General features: G+C 51.7%; 1 protein-coding gene across 5 annotated transcripts in view; it reads left to right on the forward strand.

Moving 5' to 3' along the window:
- Positions 1-23,207, forward strand: part of CDK5RAP2 (CDK5 regulatory subunit associated protein 2) — a 167,532-nt gene that overhangs the window by 61,693 nt on the left and 82,632 nt on the right. For all 5 annotated transcript variants that reach the window (XM_029919480.1, XM_029919482.1, XM_029919484.1 and 2 more), the window contains 3 exons: positions 9,404-9,574; positions 13,471-13,608; positions 20,735-20,832. In XM_029919480.1, the coding sequence (XP_029775340.1) occupies positions 9,404-9,574; positions 13,471-13,608; positions 20,735-20,832 (407 nt within the window). The remainder of the gene's footprint in view (positions 1-9,403; positions 9,575-13,470; positions 13,609-20,734; positions 20,833-23,207) is intronic.

Here is a 23,207-nt window from a genome sequence, read left to right on the forward strand (position 1 = left end):
ACGCGGTTCTGTGCAGGCCCCCGTCAGGGTCACCCAGGCCGGCAGGCTCGTGCGTGGTTTCCAGTCCCTGGGACGACGTCTAGCTGTTTCCCACGATTCTCGTTTCTTCGACGGGAGCTCCAAGCACAGTGAGAAATGCCGCAGCCCTTTTTATAGGCAAGTCCTGACTCCGAGCCTTCGCCAGGGTGCACGGTCCAGCACACTGGGTTTTGTTGTTGTTGCTCTTAGCATCCCCTGAATTCTTGCCGATGGAAAGCCCGCCCGTTACCTTTCGGATGTGCCCAAACCATCCTTGGCTCGTGACGGGAACGCTCACTGCTGTCTCAGTGTGCTGGCTCTTCAGCTTTTCGGAGGGAGATGACGCCTGTCTGAACAGGCGGCTTGGGTCCGGGGCGTAGGCGTTCACGGAGTCAGATGGCGCCTGAGCCCCGCGAGCTTCGACCGTGAGAGTCGCTTCGTCACGTTTAATTACCTGGGAATGCGGTGACCTGGCACCGGTTGACTCGGCACATGTTATAATTTGCGTTTCTTTGTTTATTCACGGGACATGTAACGAGTGCTCGCAGTGGCACAGGCACCGTTGGGCAGCTCTGACGAATGCAAGCTTTGGTTTTTCCTCCCAAGTCTTTGTACAACCAAAAAGGTCCCAAGGTGTGGGTGTCCCAGAGAGATCCCCTTCTTTGTATTATACCTCCTTGCCACCAGAGGGAGCCCCATCCCTACCAGGAAACTCAGGCAGTCTTTGCAAAATACAGACCAAAAAACCTGGTGGCCCCGTTGGTGTCTTACCTGTGATGTTCTAAGTGTCCTGGTGACTGTGGTTTATAACAGGAATGCTGCTCAGATTGTCGCATCCTTGCCCTCACACCTTGACTTTGATATATTATTTGGCTCCAGAGGCTTAAGGCTCTCCTTTGAGTGCGTTCGTGTGTGTGTGTGTGTGTGTGTGTGTGTGTGTGTGTGTGTGTGTGTGGTGTGTGTATGCGTGATTTTGTGTGTGTATTTGGTGAAAAGTGATAGAGAGGTAAACCTTTATTTTAGAGTTGTTTTTTCTGGGTCAGGCATTCTGTGTGCTACTTGGGGTGGGGCGGGGGGGAGGAGGAAGTGCTAGTCTTTTTCTTCTCCTTTATAAGCATCATAGATGAGACGTTGGCTTAGCTGTATTCCCCAGACTGTCTCATAATGCTCTCATCTGTTACAAGACCTGTCATCCGCTACTCTGACAAGTGTGTGCTTCAGTACCTGGGCACTTAGCTCTGTGGGGATGCATTTGCTGGCTAAAGCCCAAAAATCTAATTAAAGTTGTACCCGTCACCCAGCTGGCTAATCCCATGTGCTTTGACAGGAGCAGGTTTAATTTCAGGGTAGTTCGTCCCGAACCCCTCTGGTTTCACATGTGTGTGTTGATGGATAGCTCCAGACGAGATTATGACAGCGTTCGGGGCGTCTCTCCTGATCCGTAGTCAAAACATGGCATTTGGAGACAGTGTCTGTCGGCTGGCTGGGGAGGACCGGGACCACAGACCTGAGATCGTGTGACTCAGAAGCCAGAGCTCCCCTTGCCTTGGTTCTGGTGCAATCAGGTATGAAGATTCTGAGTCCAAGTCCCTGTAGACTAACACGCGGTTTAAATGGCTTTTGCTGGAGGAAGTTCTCTCTTTGCAAATTGCAGTCACTCTTAAGAAAGGCAGAGTGCACGGGACGCCCGGGTGGCCCAGTCGGTCGGGCATCTGACTCCGGCTCAGGTCATGATCTCATGCTCCATAGTTCGAGCCCCACACTGGGCTCTGTGCTAACAGCTCAGAGCCTGGAGCCTGCATCAGATCTTTGTCTCGCTGTCTCTCTGTCCCTCTCCCTCACCCCCTCTCTCAAAAATAAATATTAAAAAAGAAAAAGGCTGAGTGCAGAGGGTTGGGTCAAACTGGGTTTGAGTTCTGGCTCCACCACTGGCTTCCTGTTGGACTAGGTGCCAGTAGCTTTGCTCTTCCAAGCTGTGGGGTCCATGTCTTGTTAGAAAAAGAACTTAGTTATAAGGACGTCTGAGGTCAGGGACGGCATTTATGAGCATCGTGTCTATCACACTATAACCGATCAGTGAGTCGTAGCTGTTTCAATGGTGATGATGATGCTGCCGCTCTGGGAACGAGAAACCTGGCAGTTTTGAGTCATTATCTGGGGAGCAGTGGGCACAAGGGCCTGGCTCGGGTTCGAATCTTGGCAGATGCTTAACTCTAAGCCTCTAGGTCGGTTGCTTAAGTTCTTTAAGATGAGGTTCTCTCCCCTAAAATGGAGTTGATTATACCTATTTTAGGATTAAAGACATGGATAGTAATATTTAACGCATGAGAAAGCACCCCCTCTGGTTCCTGGTGCAGAGGTAGACGTTCAGTGCATTGGACTCCTCCTCTTTTCTCTTTTCCTGTTTTTAATTGTGTGGCAGGTGCTGGCTCAGGACTTTGAATGACAAACCACTGCCTGCTAGACTCTAATGGACACTGTTGACTAATAAATATGGTCGGCCAGTTACCAGCCAAGTCAACAAAGCTGTAAATTTCTTCCTTGATCAACACTCACCTCTCCGAAGAAGAAAGTGCTTGTCTGTTCCTTTCCAGCTGATTGATCCCTCTAGGAAGGGAGGAGGCAGAGTCTTCTCGAGTGACGGATCCTGCAGCACCTCAGTGGCTCATGCACCGGGCTGCTGTGGAATCTGCTTTAAAAGGCTGTTTCCATGAGTTTTCCCGTGGAATTGCTGTGGTCTCTCTGGGGGCACAGACAGAGAGGCCTTCCCTATCTCTGGTTCTGACTTTATAATTTCTGTGCCAGGCTCTGTCCTGGGCACTGGGAGTACAGGACTGAATCAAATCAGACACAGTCTCTGAAGGAATCTGGCAGAGAACTAGGAACACAGACAAAGAGCTGATTAAAATATAGCCAGATAAGTGCGGGCTGGGGGATGGGCCATATGCTTTGGGAGCGCAGAGCGAGGATCTGTGCTAAGAGCTGGCGTTGGGGTGGGGAGGGCTTCACAGAGGAGGAGGTTTCGAGCTGAGACTTAAAGGCTGAGTAGCTGTTTGCTGGTTGAGGGGAGGCCCGTGTGGAAGCCTGGGGGGAGGCTGAGTAGCTGTTTGCTGGTTGAGGGGAGGCCCGTGTGGAAGCCTGGGGGGCACGGATGAGCCTGGCACAAGGGGGAACAGTGAGTGCCTGGCAGAGAGGAGAACGGTCCATCCCACCTCAGCTGGGGTTTTCGAGAGGGGTGGTGCCTGATGGCTGTGAAGTGACTCGGCTGGGCCTTGACCTCTGCCCAGTTTGAACTTGGACTCCTTCGTCCCTCCCCTGCCAGCTTCCTGGTGAAAGCCACACTGGGTTCCTCGCTTAGAACTTTTGTAGTCCACACAGCCGGGACCACACGGTGCCACATGCACGTGTCAGATCTCCGTGGCGAGTCCTAGCTCGTTCTAGCGGTTCCTGTTTGTTCATTGATTCGTTTATTTAAGCATGTGAATTCTTTGTTCAAGTGTCACTCTCCTGGAGAGAGAACATGAGGGCACAGCCGCTCGGGGAGAAGTGAGGTGAAGGCTGGCACCCCTCCCACCATGTCACCCTCCACTGCGGCCTCCAGGGGCCACATGCCTCCAGGGGACGTGGGCTGGACACCGCTCTCTCATGCTACTTCTGGACATTCTTACATCACCAGGTTCCTATACCTCATTAAGATTTTGGAGAAGTTTCCTTTGTGTATTTAAAAAGGTGACCACTGAGCACTCTGACAAGCGTTCTCACGGTGAGCCGAGAAGGTGGGAATTTGATGGATGAGAACCTTCTCATTCTCCATCTGGCTGGAGATAAAACAAGCCGGCCGGCTGCCGAAGGAAGTAAGAGGGCCTGTCTTTCCATTTCTAATGTGATTCTAAGAATATGGGGATATTTTATTTTTAAAAAATTCTACTTCTTTTTTCTGTCATTCTCCCTGATATGCAAAGGCGACGCTCCGCTCAGTGTCAGTCCAGAGGGCACCTGCGAATCTTAAAGGAAAATTGCCCATTAGGTGGAGAGTGAGGCCACTTAGCTGATGTCACTGCACACGGATCGCCCATGGCAGCACCCTCTGGGAAGCCAGGTGGTGGTCTGGAGAGGGCTTTTCAGACTCTCTTACCTGCCCCGTGGTCCAGAAGCAAGGAAGACGGGTGCCCCCGAGAGTTTGCAGGTTCCTCAGGACAGTGGCTTCTTGCATTAAAATCAAATACAGATTTCCATGTTGATGCCCAAGCCGGCTGCATCCGTTGTTGGAGGAAGGCCCGGGAGCACGCGCATAGAGGGCACTGACAGCCAGCCTCAGGCTTTGCTCATCCCCGGGCTTCTCGAGCTCCGTTTGAGAAGCCACTGGTTTGGGGGCACCTGACGGCTCCGTCAGTTGAGAGTCTGACTCTTGATTTTGGCTCAGGTCATGATCAGGTCGTGGGATCAAGCTCCTTGTTGGGCTCCATGCTGTGTGGAGCCTGCTCAGGATTCTCTTTCTCTTTTTTCTCTCTCCCTCCCTCCTTGGACCCCACCCCTGTTTGTGTGCGTGTCCAAAAAAAAGAAAAAGAAAAACCACTGGTTTAGTGGTTTAGTGGAAACAACATGAATAGTTAAATGCTGACTCCACCACCTTTTCCTTCGGTTAAGTTGCTGGAGTACTTGAACCTCTGTTTCCTGATTGGTACAAGGGTGGAGTGAGACCATCTGCTCACAGGGGTGCTGTGAGGGCTGCGGGGGGTGGGGGGCCTGGTGGAGGTTTGCAAAAAAAGGTGGTGGTTGGAGTTTTGGAAGAACGATTGCTGAGGTCCAGAGCAGTCCAGGAGGGCTTTGTGGAAGAGGCGGCACGAGGAATGGGCCTTGGAGGGTAAGCATACTGTCTCCAGACAGAACTGGGGGCAACTGTACTATTTCCAGATGGAGAGGGTTGGGTGATCAGGTGAGGTATTAAAGGTAGGCTGGAGCCCGAGGTGGGAGGTCAGGGGCCGAGGATGCAGGTTTGTTAAATATGGTGACTTCATTCCGCAGTTACCGCGAGGTCACTGTGGGGTCCTGGGTAGAGACATGCTGATCAGGGGTGGGGGTGTGATTTGGTGGGTCAGCCCGGAAACAGACCGGTTAGGAAGCTGTCGCAGTCGGGCAGCTGAAAGCTGGCTTCTAAAGAAGTGGGGGCGGGGGGAGGCTGAGCTGGGGGACACCCTTCTCCCCAGTACTTCCGGTTCTACCTGCCCTCCTAGTGCCCGCTCCAAGGAGGACGGGGTGGGGGGCTGTCCGGGGAGTCAGAGTCCAGGTTCCCGGGCCAGCCTTGCTGGTGCGTGGGTTACTCCCTCTAAGGCACAATCCCAGGGCTCGGATTCCCTAGCTCCCTGCCGCAGACCTGACCAGGCCTGGCACCTGTTGGGCAGACGGCTCTCCTGAGCAGCCCATTCTCTCCTCCTCCAAAAAGCAAAACGCCAAACAGCCCTGTTTTCTCAGAAAGCCCTGCTTTGGGCGTGCTGTTTTCACAGACTCGTGCTGTGACTCCCAGTCTGTGATGGACTCGGCTCCTCCGAGAACTCGGGGGCATTGGGGGTATGGGTGGTTGGCAGGGCAGGGTTTGGGCACTCGTGTCCACGGAAAAGCACCACACTCTCACCCTTCGTCTCTCACGTGCTCTGCGTGGAGGCTCTGCCTTCAGGCTGACGTCGCCTGTTGGATGACAAGGTATGTGAGAGGGAGGTGGGTGGTGATGCTGTGGTCACAGGAGGCAATCTGGGAGTGGAGGTCAGCCTGGAGGATATGCGTGCAGAGGGCGGGAGACGACAGGGTGTCACTTCCCGTGCACCTGCTGGACTGGGCACCCATCCCGCATGCTCTCATTTAACCCTCCAGGGACCCTAGGAGCCTGTGCCATTATCCTCATTTACTGGAAAGGATGCACTCTGAGATTTTTGTTATCTCTCTGTGGTCACACAGCTAGTGAGCGGTGGAGCCCGGAGTCAGGCTACTTCTGCCTGCCTTCGCAGCCTAGGGATGCTGAAAGAGGTTCGGGGAAACCACCCAAGATTATCAATTTTCAGTTCTGATTGTTTTGCTCAGGCGAGACATGCTGTCTCCATGCCTCCCCTAAACATTTATTAGACCTCCGCTGGTGCCAGGCACGGGAGCCCGGCGGCCGCCTCCGTGTTGCCATGGCAGCTCCTCCTCAAGGCCACCGCAGCTCCCGCCCCTCCCCGCGGTGGGCCTTTTACTTCGGGCCTTCTCGGAGCGCTCTGCACCTGAGCTCCAGGCACCATGGCCCGCCCCGTTCCTTAGCGGGAGGGCCTCGGTTTCAGGCTGGATGCTGCGTGGATCTCGAGTCCTCGAGACTCTAACCTTAGCCTGGGGACTTGGGCTTAGTGGCCAACGGCAGCCCGTGTCCCGGAGTGGTTTTCTGTGTCTTTGGTCTGATCAGTAGTGCAGTTGGGTGAGAGAGCGCAGAGTTTGGGGTCTGACCAACCTGGGTTTGAATTTCAGCTTGAGAACTTGTTGTAGAACTCTGTAAACAGCTTTCAGCCTCTGTGAGCCTTGGTTTCCTTTCTATAAACACAGGACTCGGGATACTTACCACGTATGCAGTCACGGGGCTGGGGTGTTTTACGTACAAGTGCCTGGGCACATACTTGGCTCAAAGCTGGGGCTTGGTAAATAGTAGTTTCTATTACACATGCTGGTACTAAGAGAAATGCTTTATACGGTTTGGTGCCCTGACTTTCCTGCAGACTCTGATTTATGCTGAGGGCCTTCTATCACCAAACACACACACACACACACACACACACACACACACACACACACACACACATTAGCATAGGCTTTCCAGGGACCCATTCGGTGGAGCTCAGATTAAGCACCCCTAACCTTGTGGAATGACCCAGTTACATGTCCTCTGTGGGATTTTGGAACAGGTCTTTTTCATGTTGTCAACTCCGTTAGTTTGGGGGACCTGTGGAAGAAGCGTGGCACATTGGTCACCTTTATCACTTAAAACATGCACATCCTTAATCTAGGTACCTGAACTAAAATTGTATAAGCAAATGAAGTGGGTGAGTGGTGTAAATTGCTGTACACACACATATACGCTAGAACTCGAACCAGAGGTTAAAATAACGGGTCTGCAAGGTGCTTATGCGAAGGAGAGAACAGAATCAGGGAAATGAGGGAAGTGGGCCAGTAATTACATTGCACATGAACGGTGCACACTTTAGACTTAGCGTGATGCAGAAGTACTTTAAGATGAAAAAGGAGGCAGCATCTTTTAAGGGTGATCTTTCTGAGATGGCAGGCAACATCTACATCTACATGGTTTAACACAAGGTTTTTGTGTTATTCTCCAGTTTTCAGGGGGAGGTTTCTAAGAGCAAGTGGCAGATGACTGTAGGTGGGTGGGGATCATTTGGAAGGAAATCCACACCCTGGTCCTAGTGTGGAAGTGAGCTCGAGAGGCTTCTAATCAGAGGTGGAATCGGGTGCGTGCTGCCCCTTGGTGACCGTGATTGTGGGTAAATAACTTTCCCTGAGCCTGTTTCCCCCATTCATAAAACGGGAGAAGTTCCATCTTCCTGATCCATCCATCCATCTGTCCGTCCGTCCATCTGTCCATCCATCCTTCCTTCCAACAGATATTTATTGCATGCTATTCTGGTTATTTATTGCATTTGCTGTTCCCAAGTGATGCTGGTAATTTTGTTTTAGGGGCTGTGTTCTGAGAAGCCTGGGTCTTTCTGGTGGGCAATGGTATTTGAAGACTACAGCGTGGGTGCTGGGCAGGATGCCGATTTTAGACTTTCTCCGTGAGAGGAAGGAAGTAACAAAATATAAGCTCATATTGATATTTTGAGTTCATATTTGTAATGACATGCTTTAGCTTATTTTTGTATTTGTATTGGTTTTCTCTTAGGCTTGTAGTCTTGGTTCTTATCACATTAATACTTACTTAATAAGTGTACGTATCCATGCAGAGTTTCAGAATGACAGTACAAATATCGTTTCTTCCAGCACGATGACTCAAACAGTAGAAGATTTCCCGCGGTGGTTCCTCATGCCCCTGGAGAATTAACCCACTTAGGGGCATAGAAACGACTCTTTGCTGAAAGAACTCCTCTCTGTTTGGCTAACCAACTTGATACACAGTTCGATTTATTTTATTTATTTTGTTTGTTTGTTTGCTGTGCTTCTAGTTTTGGGAGGTTTTTATTTTGTTTTTCAAATAGGTAAACATGTCAACGGTTTCCAGTGTCACATCTGTAAGACGAGTTCTTCTCCCTCCTTCTAGCATGTTCTCTCTTTTTCATTTCCCTATAGGCAGCCATCTCATTTATTTTATAGTTAAATACATGACAGTATGCTATACATTCTGTTTTTCCCCCTCCTGGGGTCCTCCCGAACCCCATGTGAGCAGAATCTTCTGAAGAGAACTGGAGGGCAGCGTATGTGAAGAGCCCTCCTTCCTTTTCCTTCATCGCGTCCGAATCTCCATTCTGAGACTGTGCCATAGTTTACTCCTCTGCTGGGGGATCTTTGGGTGGTTTCTAGCTTTCTGCTATTCTGACTAGTATTTTTTAGTATTATAAATAGTGTATATCCTAAGGTAGTTATAATCACTGTTTGCTGTTGGTTTTATGGTTTTCCCCTTACCATTATAACGTGAGCATTTTCCATGTTAATTGTGAATGTCGTTATATAAGGTAATTTTTTTTTTCTGATTAGGAAAGTAATATAGACTTATTTAGAAACTTTAGGAACTCTGAAAAATAAAAATCAATTGGAAGTCACCCACAATCCCTCTATTTAGGTATACTGTTATTTTGATGTGTTTCCTCGTAGCTCTAACAATACTTTGTATAAACATTTAGGAAACAATCAGCAGCATATTACATAGTATCTTGGTTTGGTGTTCCTCATCTTTTTTATACCATACTCTGTATAATTAGTTCCCTATTGTTGGATATTTAGTTTCATTCTGGTTTTCTGTATTATAAATAATGTGATAAATGTGCATAAAGATATTTCCAAATTTCAGCTTATTCCTTTTTTTTTTTAAGTTTATTTTTGAGAGAAAGAGCACAAGTGGGGAGGGGTGCAGAGAGAGAGGGAGAGTGAGAGAATCCCATGCAAACCTGGTGCGGGGCTCGAACCCACAAACTGTAAGATTGTGACCCAAGCCGAAGTTGGAAGCTTAACCGACTGAGCCACCCGGGCGCCCGTCAGGTTATCCTTAAAGCCGGCTTTCATGAGGCCGGGCGTGAGAAGGAAGTGCATGCATGTTAAATCCATCTACGAGCCTGCTCTTGTACAGCGGTAAACAGGTGACAGAGTCTCACCTTCAAATCTCTGTCAAATAAGTTGTTTTCTCTTTTCTTTTCGGTAGGACCTTAGGAATGAGGTTGAGAAATTACGCGACGAAGTGAATGAAAGAGAGAAGGCTGTGGAGAATCGTTACAAGAGTCTTTTGAGTGAAAGTAATAAAAAATTGCACAGTCAAGAGCAGACGATCAGAAGTCTAACAGGAAGTATCCCTCCAAAGGACTTGTTGCTTCAGGTACCAAATCTTCTTTTTCTTTTGTATTTAAACCTGTTGACTTGGCACAGGTCGTTTCGTTTAAAAACTCTTTTACAGAAACATGTGTGTAAAAATAAGGCTGGCAAAAATGATTACAGCCTTCACAGCTTTGTAGCAGAGCCCTTCAGAGCTTTCTTCTGAAAGAAGAAGAGAACCCCTTGGACACCAGCCACCAGCCGGAAGCGAAGGGGCTGATTCTGGGTCAGCGGGAGAGCACACGGAGGCCCGGGGCCCCTTCGCCCGGGTGGTGGCCCGACTCGCTGAGCTCCTTCCACTGCGGGAGCCTGGTGCTCCCGGTGGGCGCCGTGGCCTCTCTGTGCGCTTCCTCTGACCGTCCCTTTTCGTCCAGCAGTGCCCCTCTTGTTTGATCGTCTAGTGAAGTCTTGATTTAGTGCGGGCGGACACAGTGGACTCACCGGGGCATTTAACTCTGCTTCCTTCCCGGAGCCCTGTTAAAATGATGGTGAAGGGGTGAAGGATTCAGGCCCGCAGGCCTGGGCGCTCTCTGCTCCCTGCCTTTGGGGTGAAACGCCAGTGAGAAGCACGCTGGTTTGCCCACGGAGCCCAGAGAGGCGCGGTGGGCAGACGTGGGACCTGGTCCGCGAGTGACCAGGCGATGGGGGTGGTGCGCTGGGTGGTTCGGTGACCTTGTCCCCCTCACCTTCTCTCTGCTGTCCTCAAACCAGAGACGCTCCGGCCTGGGGGGCAGCAGTGCAGCTGAAGGCAGGAGCGGGCCTCTGGAGTGAAAACGAGGAGGGAGTGGAAGCCTCCGTCCCCAGCACCGAGAGGCCTCGAGGGGAGAAGAGAGAGCGGGCGTCTTCCAGCAGAACAAACAAGCCCTACTGGGTCCTCTCCCAGCGAGCCCGCCAGTGCTGTGTCCTTTCCACACTCAGAGCCTCTGAGCACTTTTTACCTTTGAAGGTGGCGGACGGCCTGAGTTCCCCAAACAGGAGAAGAGCGTCTAAGAGGGAAGACAGACAACACAAATACATGTAGAGGCAGTAGAAGCAGGGGAGGGTGAGAAGCAGACCAGACAGCTTTTCAAAGAACTCCATACTATAACATCTTTAGATAGGAACCAAGACCAGGATCTGGTTAAAAAAAAAAAAAGATACTTGGAAAAGAAGAATGAGCTGTTGGAAATTACAAGTGTGATTACAGATATAAAAAATTCAATAGGAGAGTTAGAAACACGAGAAGATAAAGTTGAGTATGCTTTCTAGAAAACAGAATCCAACAAAGAAACGAACGGGTGAGAAAATGCGCGGAAAACGATAAGAGCCATAGAGACCTGACTCGGGCTCCGATCTGTGGCCAACAGGAGGTCCCGGAAGATGGGTCGGGCAGAGCGGAGGAAGGAAACCCTCACAGTAATCGGGCGGCTTCCGGAGTGGAAGGACACACGCCTGTGCCTCGAAAGGGTCTGCTGTGTTTCTAGCACAGCGAATGGGGAGTGACCGCCGCTGCCGAGGCACGTCCTGGTGAAGTAGTAGCTTCTGGGGATAAAGGGAGGCTCTGAAAGGCTTCTGGAGCCAGATGCGCAGGACCCAGACTCGGAATGACATCCGAGTTCTCAGCAGCAACCCTGGAGGCCAGAAGGCAGGAGGGCAGCGCCTTCAGACTGCGGGGAAGAGTGACGTCCAGCCCAGCGTTCCGTCCTCGGCTGAGCCGGCCGCAAGCGGGAGGCAAACCAAGGCGTTTTCTGACATTCGGTGCCTAAAATCCTCTGCCTCCCAGGTCCCCCTTGCAGGGAACTCCTGGACCGTGGTCCCGTCCATACAAAGGAGAGACGTGGGGTCCAGCAAGGAGGGGATTTTCCTCGGGTGTGGCGACGGGAAGTGCCCGGGTGCAGAGAGCTTGCACCTCAGTGCTTTCGAGAGAGGGCCTCCACGTGGGGATTTCTCTAAGAAACAGAAATGGAACCCATTGTTTACCTGACGCGTCTGGGTCCACCTAGAGGCATTTTAAAGTTATTTTAGAGAGTTTGGAGATGAGTTTGCATTAACTACCTAATTTAGTCTTATGAACTAAGTGGACAGATAGAGCAAGGCACGTGTAACTGATTCCAAGAAAGCAGAGAAACAAGGGGCTGCGATCATGGAAGGGCCACATGGGTGAGTCGTGGACACTACTTGCGTGTTCACAGTGCTGTGAATGCAGACCGTCATTTGAGCTGAAATTGTAACTGTCAGGAAGAGTGCTGGGGCGGAGGCAGATGCTATAAGAGCTAAATCCCTGAGCTTGTACAGCAAGAGCTAAGAGACCCGTGTTACTTGCACAGGTCAGGCCGCGGGAGAGCACGGATGGACTGCGGAGAGCAGAAGAGGCCGAGGGCTGGGGGTTGTGTTTTCTTGGGAGTGGGGCCCGGAGGTGGGAAGGAAGAGGTGAGGCCCATGTTCTCCCGGAAGCCCTGCTGTGCAGTTTCATTGTTAAACAGCGCATATGTATAATTAGACTTAAAAATTTTTTTTCATTTATTTTTGAGAGAAAGAAAGAAACAGAGCCCAAGTAAGAGAGGGACAGAGAGAGAGGGAGACCTAGAATCTGAAGCAGGCTCCAGGCTCTGAGCTGTCAGCACAGAGCCCGATGCAGGGCTTGAAACCATGAACCATGAGATCATGACCTGAGCCGAAGTCGGACGCTCAACCGACTGAGCCGCCCAGGCGCCCCAATTGGACTTTTAAAAAAGGAGAATGAAAAGTGAGTGAAGCACAGCTGTATTACAGCAGTTCTAGAAATTCAGTGTGTGGTTATTTGATTTCTAATTTTTCCTGGGATAGTTTAATAGGTTTTTATCTTAAAAAAAAAAACACAGCTGCCTCTGTGTCTTTCATGTTTGTGCTGATCTAATTTCTCATAAAACTTTGACATGATGGAGTAGGTCTGATAGGTGCTTAGGAATAAGAGGTGGTCTTGTCCTTCATTTCTGACCCACGGTGGACAGGGGCCTAGTTAAGGAGTTACTAGATTTTAAATCATTAGAAATAGATTCTCTGCTTGAACTTGGCCAAGAGACCGGAGAAACGGTCTCCAGTCCTGTCGTGTTGTTAATGCCAGGTCTCCTGAAGGGGTCGATGAGGGGAACTGTATTTTTTAAAAATTTTGTATGTCTTTATTTTTTTGAGAGACAGAGTGTGAGTGGGGGGAGAGGCAGAGAGAGGCAGATGCAGAATCTGAAGCACGCTCCAGGCTCTGAGCTGTCAGCACAGAGCCCGACGCAGGGCTCAAACCCACAGACTGTGAGATCATGACCTGAGCCGAAGTCGGACACTAAACTGACTGAGCCGCCCAGGTGCCCTGAGGGGAACTGTGTTGTGTGAAATCACGAGAACCCTTTCATATGTGACCTCACCTCAAAACACTGTTTGCAGTCTTTCTTCCTGGACATCCAGTCTCCTCGTGGATGGTTCAAGTTTTGTCAAATTTGTGATGTTTCGAGAGAGACTGGATGTTGTTGGGCTGTGACACACACTTTCTCTATCACTGCAGTAACCTCGTAGGATAGGAAGCAGACCCAGAGATCACGCCCTGGCCCAGGGGGACCCAGGATGGGAACTCAGTCCCATGGGGCCAGGGCCTGGGCTGGGTGCTGCACACCCGCTGGGTGGCCATCTTGGCAGTGTGAAGGGTGCTCTGTCATGAGGGCCACCACCCTGCCTGTGCTGTGCCCACGGGCTGCCGTTCTGGGGGTGCTAAGTAACACAGGCAGCTGCGCTACAGCTTTGTGATTGCCTAGTATTTGGGGATGATGGAACTTTTTTCGAGGAAAATAATGTGAAGAAAAAATAAAATGTCTTCCCTTAAATAGTTTTGGACAGTCTGTTAAGATTTCTTTTTTTTCTTGACGAAAACTGCCTCACGATTTGTTTCCATAGAAATTCGGTGAAAAAGATTCAGAAGCAGTGCAGCAGAATCGTCATTCACAGACTGGGGAGGATCTCACGGTCAGGAGTGAAGGCTCACCAGAAAAGTGCTCTTGGCGCCGGTCACCATGCGACCGCCTCTTCTCCGGGGTAAGCTGGACCGGAGTCTGTCGTCGAATGTGGTTCCGTGTTCTCTCCTGACGCGTATGTGACGTCTGCTCTCCTCTAGAGCCCCGCCAGTGCCTTCTTGCCTGTACTTGAGCTTCTGACAGGTAGGGGGAGGGTTCTCAGTCTGTCTGCCTTACAGAGCAGGACCTGCCGCTGAGCACGGGTGTTTGCACCACGCAGGAAACTGACAAATCATAGCTCATTGGAGATGAGCTTGGGTGGCTCAGTCTGTTAAGCGTCTGACTCTTGATTTCAGCTCAGGGCTTGATCTCACAGTCCGCGGGTTTGAGCCCCGTGTCAGGTTCTGTGCTGACAGCGTAGAGCCTGCCTGGGGTTTTCTCTCTCTACCCCTTTCCTGCTCACATGCTCTCTCTTGAAATAAATAAGCTTAAAAAAAAGATGAGCCTCATATTTGCGGTCCCAGGGTTCACCTCTCAAGAACTGTGTAATCTATGGAATTTCTGTGCTAAGAACACTTTCCTATTCAAATGCACACAGAAACTGGCCTAGCAGGCCCTCCCTGGTCTGGCCGCGGTCGCTCGCCATCATCTCTAACTACAGCTGACTTCTTGCAGATTTCTGAATGCCGTGTTTGCGCCTCTCTCTGTGCCTTTGCATGTGCTGTCCCATCTGCCTGGAGTGGCTTTTCTGTCCTAGTTTACTGAGTGAGTCCCCATCATCCCTAAAGGTGCCCCTCTAGCGTCCCCTCCCCTGAGCCTGCTTCGTAGGCCCACCTCCTCGTCCTCCCTGGTGCTCAGCGCTCTGCCCGTCCTCATGTTGGTGTTAGGGGATCCACTTGCTGCCCCTCAGCGTAGGGAACTGGGATTCGTGTGTGAAGCCCAGTGCACGGCCCAGTAAGTAAATGTTTGTTGAGTGAATAAATGATTCAGTTCATGAGAGATACTTACAGATTGTTCTGACCCCCAGCTTGCATTGATGCAACTTGGCAGCCAGATATGGGATAGGAAGGGAGCGCATTGTAGGCCAAGGTTTGTTGTTGTTGTTGTTGTTGTTGTTGTTGTTGTTTTAACCTGGCTTTGATTAAGTTCATACATTCAGAAGACAGAGAACCCTTATGCAAAGTAGTTCCCTGATGAATAGGTCTGATTGTGACTTGTGGTTTTGTGAAGGGTGAGTCTCAGAATAACTAACCATGGGTGCAGCATGGGCACAGCCCTCAGAACAGACTCGGCAGGGCCGGGCGCCAACCCCACAGTTGCTGGACTTGGGAGAGGTCCCTGGGGGTAGGGCCAGGGCCGCTGGGGGCTGGGGAGGGCCAGCCAGCGGTCATTTTAGAGCTGGTGGGCAAGTCGTTTGGCAGCCAGTGCTAGCTCTTGCACTGTGGATCGGCCCGGGTCGGCCCTGGGCCAGGGGCGTCACTGACAGGACAAGGGGGGCTTTTTCTTACCTCTGACCTTTGGTGGACTTGTGCTCCACTGTGTCTCTTGAATGAGAGTGTCAGCACAGAGCAGTGGACCCTCAGGCTGGGCCAGGCGCCTGGTGGCCAGGACGTTTCCCTTGGCTCTGTCCCCACTTAGGTGATGTTGGGCGTTTAGACGGACGGGTCTTCACTGACCTGCACGCATCTCGTCGAACTTTGCTATGCCAAATCCCGTTTTAGTCATGTAAACTATGGCTAAGTGCTGAGCGCAATGTTTGTAGCTGTATTGAACAGGCTGAGAGTTTTACAGTTTAATCTCACTAGTTTGATCAGCTGCACTGCTTTTTTGGTTTCTTGTGCTGGGTGCTGTCTGTACTGTGTGGAATCACAAGTGAAAAGTCATCGTTTCATTTTCAGTCACATGTCGATGTTGGTGATGTTTAAATTTCAAAAATGGCTTAGTATTTTATTTTAGTAAAAATTTTTTTTCTAATGTTTATTCATTTTTGAGAGAGAGAGAGAGCACACAAGAGAGCATGCGAGTGAGAGCAGGGGAGGGGCAGAAAGGGAGACACGGAGTCCGAAGCAGGCTCCAGGCTCCGAGCTGTCAGCACAGAGCTTGACGAGGGACTTGGACCCATGAACCATGAGATTATGACCTGAGCCGAAGTCAGATGCTCAAGTGACTGAGCCACCCAGGTGCCCTTAAAATGCCTTAGTGTTTTAGCAAAGGCTTTAATTCTGTTCTGGAAGACTAATTGCTAATTGTGGGTGAGGAATTCTAAATGATCATTTTGGAATTACACATTTCTAGGTTGTCCCGATAGGTGCAGCCTACAGTTTTCTTCTCCCCCCGAGAAAGGTGTGCTTTTCAGACTGTAGTTCTTCCTTTGTAGAAGATGTGTATTCCTCCTGCTGTGCCGTTGGTCACTTTGTGTTGATTTAGGATTTATCCTCTCCCCATTTCTACAAAGAACTTGAGGCTCTGATGAGGTCTCCGTGGACTCCGGGCAGCCTCTTTCGCCTCTAATCACTGTGTGATCCTGAGAATTAATGCAGGGCCACCAGGGAGTTGAAGAACGGCGAGTAAACCGCACTGACCGTATTTAACTTGCCTCTGCCGGAGACTTATAGCTGGGCTGTTGACACGGTTGGGACATCGCTGCTGAGTTTCCCGAGTATGAAAACAAATGTCTTTGCGGTTGAGCTGTGTCACAGCTTCCAAAGTAGACACCATCCATCCACCAGGCCCCTGAGTTGCCCTGCTTACCAAGAAGTGAGCCATTAAGCTTTCTCTTTACGTATCTGCTACCCGTTCAGACTGTGGTCTGCACATAACATGCGTTTCCTTTGAGTCATTAAGGAAACTGTGCAGAGGAGGAAATGCCCAGGATTTGGCATTGGAAGACCCAGTCTCCTTCTTCTGTGACCTCAGGCAAGTCACTTCATCTCTCCGCAACTCGCCTTCCTGATCTGTAAAAGGGGGAAGTGCACGCTTGCCTGCTGATAGGATTGGAAATCACGTATGTGTATTATGTAAGGTTTTCCCCAGTAGCAAGCTGTGAATCCAGCATTGAGTCTTGTAGTCAGAACAACCACAGTGAAAGGGAGTATTTGTTGGGAGAGCTGAGTCACCACCATGCTTCGGGGAGGGTGACAGCCCCATGGATGGCAAAAGTCTTGGGCCCTAGGGCTCTCTCTTTGATGTGACATGCACCCCGCATCCCAGGCTTCCGGTTTCTCAGTTGAAATCTCTGAATCTGGAGAATCACACGGGTTTATTGTGGGTCCAGGGGCTGGCTCCCCGAGAGAGCGGTCTTCCAGGGTCTTGCCCCTGTGTTTTAGGGACAGTTTTCCCATGAGACGAGGAACTGGGGGTGGGCTGGGTGGTCATGCCAGGGGCTGCGGAGAACAGGGCCAGACACAGGCAGGTGGGTGGCATCATACTCTCCCTCGAAGTGAGAGGCCTCCGGTCTGGGCTGCGTCTTGTTCCCTGTCTGGAGGGAGGCGGGTGGCTGCTTGTCGCTCCCCTCTGGGCAGCCTGGCCCTTGGCCTCTGTGCTGAGGGGATCTGCCGGGGTGTGAGCTCTGCTGTGTGAGCCGATGACTTCATTCTAATGGGGCAGGAGTCAGTGCAGGGGAGTGGGTGATTGATGAAGTGGGGCCCAAATGGCTCTGAAGAATTCATTTATTTAGCATGGGTGAGCTATTTGCTTCTAGGAAGACGTTGACTCACTCCGACTTCCATTATGCAAAGTATCCAGAGGAATCTCTGCTCTTAAGCTTCCTATTGGTCCCCGTGTTCTCCGTGCACCCACTTCATGATGAGCTCGGCGAGTATCCGTGGCAGCATTTGGTCTGTGCCAGGTGCTGGTCCTGGCTCGGGACGTGGCTGTCCACGTGGGGCCGTCGGACCTGTCAGCAGGCGGTTGGTACGCTTGCTCCGGGGTGGGCATGAACCAGAGTGCCACGGGTGCTGCAAGGGGGCATTTTTCTCCGTCAAGGAGGGCTTCCTGGTGAGAACTTGGCCTAGGCAGAGCCTGTAGGGTGCTTGGGAGTGTGTCACTGGAGAGGGGTGAATGATGGTCTCTGCAGAGGGGCCATAGTTCCTCTGGAGCTCAGACGGAGGGGTGCATCTGTTCCTTCCACCGAGAAGGCAGAGCGGGGGGACGGGAAGTGCAGGTGGCAGTGGAGGGCAGGGAGGGGCACGGAGCCATCACCGTGCAGTGGGTGGCCCTCTGGGACCCAGCCCACCGCCATCCGGTTAAGCTACGGGGCCTTGGCACACACTCCAGCCAGTGGAAGTCCACGTTACCCGTTTCTTCCCCTAGCCCTTCATGGCTGGCTTCGAAGTCTCATACCTAGGCACAGATTCTGACCGCCGCTCATCAGCTGGATGGCCTCCAACACATATTCTCTCTCAGAGAATCAGTGTCTTCATCTGAGAAATGGGAACATTAATACACTTCCGTGGTTGCAGTTAGAGATGATCTGTGTAAAGTGTCTGGCGAGCATAGCCCCAGAACGTGGGGACAGAAGTTACGGCTGCCGCTATTAAGTGTTTACTTCACACCAGCCCTCACTCCGAGAACTTTGTGTAGATTTGCTCACTTGGTCTCCTTCACCACCCCATAGAATCATTACCTTCATTTGTAGGTGTGGATATTGAAGCACAGAGAGATTGAGGAACTTGCTCAAGTAAAGTCACACACTCTTAACGATCACTGCCCTTCATGGTAGATGCTCATTTTAAAGGTTTATTTATTTATTTTTAAGAGAGAGCCTGAGGGACAGAGGTGCAGAGGGAGAGGGGCAGAGGATCCAAAGCAGGCTCTCCGCTGAGAGCAGAGAGCCCGATGCGGGGCTCGAACACACACTCTGTGGGAGCATGACCTAAGCTGGAGTCAGACGCTCAACCGGCTGAGCTGCTCAGGCAAAGAAGCAGAAGTTGTTTAATGTTCTTGGTCATTGTTGGCTGCCTTTCACGTGGCTCACAGTGGCAGTGTTCCCTTGCCAAGCGCCCCAGTGCTTTGTGTTCATTACAGGGCATCGATGGGTGGCCTGAAGAGCTGGGGCCTCAGAGCCTGGCCTGGGTCCACCCCCTGCCCCTCCACCTGACGTTGGGCCGCCATCAGCCCTCCTCATGCACATGAGGAGAGCAGGAACACCTTGGCTCACTGGGTTGCCGGGAGGCCCCAGAAAATGCCCAGGGAGCATTGAGCACAGTGGCAGACATTGTCTTGTTATCCTGTTAGATCCTCCCCGGGCTCTTCTCTGGGACCCTCTGTCAACACACATGGTGTGTCCAGGTGGAGCCAAGAGGATCCCACATGACACTGCTGGTGTGCACAAAAGGCATATGGGAGCTCCCTGTGCCAGGGACACGTGGTGTGACTTACAAAAGGGCCTGACATTTCCTGCAGTCTGGGTGCCTAGCTCCTCATGACCGAGCTGGTGGCTTAGCATTTGAAACCCTTGGTGAGCAGGTGGTGCCTTTGCCTTGTTCTGCTCAGGGCGCGAAGCCTGGCAGTGTTGTCGCGGGCCAGGGGCCCCTAACTCCCCTTGCCCTCTGCATCCCTGCTGTTGTCTGGGGAAGCCAGGGATCGCTTGCTGGAAAAATGTTTCAGTGCATAAAGTATATGTGTGAGATCAGTAAGGAAACCATTACTTTGAAACTCAGTCATCATCAGACTACTTTATCTGCTTTGGAGATGGTGCTCCTTTATTAACGCGGCAAGATGGCGAGAAGAGCGACCGCTGTAGTTCTGAAGGCGTGGCAATAACAAGTATTTTAAGATGACTTGAGGTGCCTGTGACATCTACAAAATGCCTGTGTTTCTTTTGGACGACACCGTCACAGAAGAACGCGAACCGCTGGGGTTAGTGGCAGTAACCGTGTTCCTTCTGTTTCCGTAAGGGTTCCACCCCTGTCCAGGCAGTACCTTACCCGTAAGAGAAGGCGTAGGTCGATGGGAAGTTCAGGGGCTGCTTGCCGGTCCAGGCTTCCCATTACCTGAGCATCTCCCTCGAGCGGCACCAGACCGTCTGCGCGTGTTCACTTTATTTCACATTCTTCCCTTATTTTGTAATAGTTTCAAATTTATAGGCAAGTTTCAAGAATAAAGGATCTTACTTTTCCTGAGGCCCACGAGCAGCCCGGTCGCCTCTGGACCCCTTAGCGTGTGTTTCCTGTGAGCAGGGACGTGTCCTGTGAACCGCGGTGCTGCCGTCACGGGCGGGGAACAGGCGGACTCCTCGCTGCCTTCTCGGCCTTGGACTCGCCATGCTCACTGCTTGTCCCGGAAGGCCCCGTGCGGCCAGAGGGCCTGGTCCGGAACCACACGTGGCTTTGTCGTGATTCGTTAGTCTTCAGTCTGGACCAGTGTCTCGGTCTTATCCTGGACCTCCGTGCCCCTCGTAATTTTGAAGTGTCCAGGCCAGTCCTATGTAGGGTGCCCTTCAGGTGGGGTTTGTCTGGTGTGCTCGGTCCACTGGGTTCAGGCAGGAATATCGTCTCATCGGGTCCTGTCTGATGGTACCGACTTAGATTTGTCTCCTCACTGGCCATGCTGACTTGGACAACTTTACAAAGGTGGTGTCCGCGAGGTGTCTTGACTCTCTGGTTACTCTTTTCCCTTTGTAATTAGTAAGTCTTTGGAGGTGTTTTGAGCCTGTGTAACTATCCTGATATTCTTCAAACTTTCACCCGTTGGTGTTAGCTAGTTACCTAAGGTCACCTAAGTAAGTACCAGACCAGAGATCCCTGTCAGACCCCTTTGGCGTCACTCTGTTCCAGATGCCTTTAAAATGCCTCACTTGACCTTTTCTGTTTTAATGTAAGTCCCTTGTCCCTTTTGGTTGATGAGCATCTATTCTCTTGAGCAGGAGCAGGTGTGGAGAGGCGCTCTCTGGTGGTGCAAAGGCGATGACCAGACGCTTGGAGGGGACGCAGTTTCATGACGGGTGGGCCGGGTAACATCCATGGTCCTTCCATAGCAGCGCCCTCCAGGGTTGGAAGCACGGCGCCCAGCTTTGTTCCGAGGGACCGACGGACAGCCATTCCCCCCTCCTCCTGCAGGTGGTGCTCTCCCGCTGTGGTCTGATCGGCAGCCTGGCACCCGGGATCACCTCCGTTTGGATTTAGAAACTACCCACATATGTTCGCATAATGTAAGGAAGGACTCTCACAGTTCTTCCCTTAATGTCAGACACCCATTGTCATTTCCAGGAAAAGCAACAATTAGACTATGAAGAGCTGATGCAGGTCTTAAAGAAGGAGCGGGACGTCTATGCTCACCTGGTAAAATCTCTGCAGGACCCAGACAGGTAAGATTACTGTTTGGACGTCACGCACATAAGTAGACACATGTGTTCTGAATAAACGTGGGAGGCAGCAAAGCCATCCTAGTTTGCTCAGGAAGCTGAAAGCGCTTGGATGCTGCTTGCCTTACTTAAATCAGCTAAACATATTTTATATCAAGAATTGTCTGATTTTTGGAATTTTTTTTTTATCCTAAGGAACTTAGGATACAAACATCGTCATAATAATTACTCAGTGTTTTATAGTGCTTTATTATAGATTTAGAAATCTTTCACATGTATTGTCACATGACAATCCTCCCGGCTGTTCCGGGAGGTAATAATCGTTCCCCTATTTTCCATAAGACCGTGAAGACTGAGAGAGGTTGAGTGACTTTTCCAAAGTTGCACAGGTGGTGAATGACCAGACCCAGGGGCTCCTACAAGTCTCTGGAGTGACCTGTGTCTTTACGGAACTGCTGGAATGATTTGGTGCCAGTGCCATGTGTTGACGAGAGCTCTGTCCCGGCTCTGTGTCCCCAGGTGGGTGGTCCACTCTGCTCTGGCCTCTGTTCGCCCGTGCGGGGTTGGCCTCAGTGATCTTTCACGTCACAAAGTCCTCTCTCTACACAGTGGGGGGGTTACAGGTGGTTACAGAGGGGATACCGTCCACTCCAGACTGTACGGGAGTGAAGGAGGTGGTGGGGAGGCGGCCAAGGCTGCCTGGAGGTCGGGACTGCTGGGGGGGGGAGGGGGGGCAGATTGGGAGCGGCGCATTAGCTCGTCTTCGTTTGTGTCCGTTTAAAAATCTCCATGATGAAAAGTTGTAATATCTCCCCCCTCACTGCTCCTTCTAAGGCTTTCACTCTGGCTGGAATGGTCTTCCCCAGGAGGCTTGTTAGATACTGAGCTGGGCTGTGTGCCCTCCGCCTGTGCCTTCGTACGGTTTCCACAGCCCACCTCTGTCTCCTGGGGGCCCTTGAGGGTTCACCTGGAGGACCCCCCTCATGAGGAGGCTGGCCGGGGATGCTTGTCACCGTGAGTGTCCTGCCCTCACAGCTGCCGTTGCCACGCTCCGGGCGCGTGTCCGGAACTGGCCTGCCTCCCAGTCGGGACCCTGCGCCCCCTCCGGGTGGGACCCAGTCTCCCTCGGCCCCATTTCCCCGGTGCCTGTCACTGCGGCCAGAGCCACGCGGGGAGCTTTGAGTGGACGGGCCCCCCACCCCCGTCCGGTCTTCTGAGAGATGAGATAATTTTCAGATTTGTTGATCTGAATTGAATTTAGAGAAAATGGAAACATGCTGATGAGATTCTGGGAGTAGGCGTCCCTCTGTAAACGTGGGCCTTTTCCAGAAGCCTTGGCGGCCGGGCGTTCTTGCTGGGGGCAGGGCTGGCGAAGCTGGGAATCCAGGGGCAGCCGGCCAAGTCGGTTTACCTGGGCGGCTGCTCTGGGTCCTGGGCTGTGTGGGCTGCTTGGCACCATCTCAGCTCTTACTGCTCCATTCCAGAAGCCCCTCCCCTGCCCCGCGTGACGGCCAGAGTGTCTCCAGACAGTGCCACGCATCTCTTGGGTGGTTAACCGTCCCGAGATGGGAATCACTGCTGTAAGTCCCGAGAATCAGAAAGTTTGGCTTGTAAATATCCTCTCCCTGTTGGGGAGTTGCTTAGAGACACGGAAGAGGGAAATGCACGTCTGGTTGTCTCGTGTGTGTTTGGCTCTGTGTTGGGCTCTTTCCCGCACAGCTCTCATTTGATCCTCAGAACAGTCCTGGAGGAGAGGGACTAGCCCCATGTCACAGATGAGGAAGGCGGGACCCCGGGAGTGTAACGGGCTCGCCCGAGGCCCGGGAGTGGTGGAGTGCCTTCTGGAGCTGGGCTCCGGCGCCTCTTGTCCCTCCCAGTGCCCCCCCGCCCTTTGCAGAAGGAGGATGCGCAAGGCTTTTGTTTCTTTCCAGGCAAAGTACCTTTTGTTCCGTCAACCCCTGACGCCTGGAAAGGGCCCTGGAGTTAGGGAAACGCAAACAACAGACGCAGGAGCAGCCGCCGTGTGCTTTTCACCCTGTCAGAAAACAGAAGAGGGAGGGAAGCCGGGAGCCTCCTCCACCATCCTCGCAGGAGCCTCGCGCAAACTGTGTCCTTTTTTTCTCCTGCTGAAATGTCCCTGCAGCACGGCTGCATCTGAGCGAGCGCGGTGACACCTCCGTGAGGTTTTCCATCAGCCTTGCAAATTGATCATTATGCTTGTCTGGGAACGGAACTAGGGACAGGTTGCTGGTAGGCCCCTTCCCCTGCAAGGAGGCAGCTTCACGACGAACCGTCGTCAAAGCAGAGAGCATAGACCATTAGACATAATGGTTTACTTTCCTTCCGATACATGTTGATTTATGTGCTTGGTTCATGGG

The sequence above is a fragment of the Suricata suricatta genome, chromosome 13, assembly GCF_006229205.1.
Source record: "Suricata suricatta isolate VVHF042 chromosome 13, meerkat_22Aug2017_6uvM2_HiC, whole genome shotgun sequence".
Lineage (NCBI taxonomy): Eukaryota > Metazoa > Chordata > Mammalia > Carnivora > Herpestidae > Suricata > Suricata suricatta.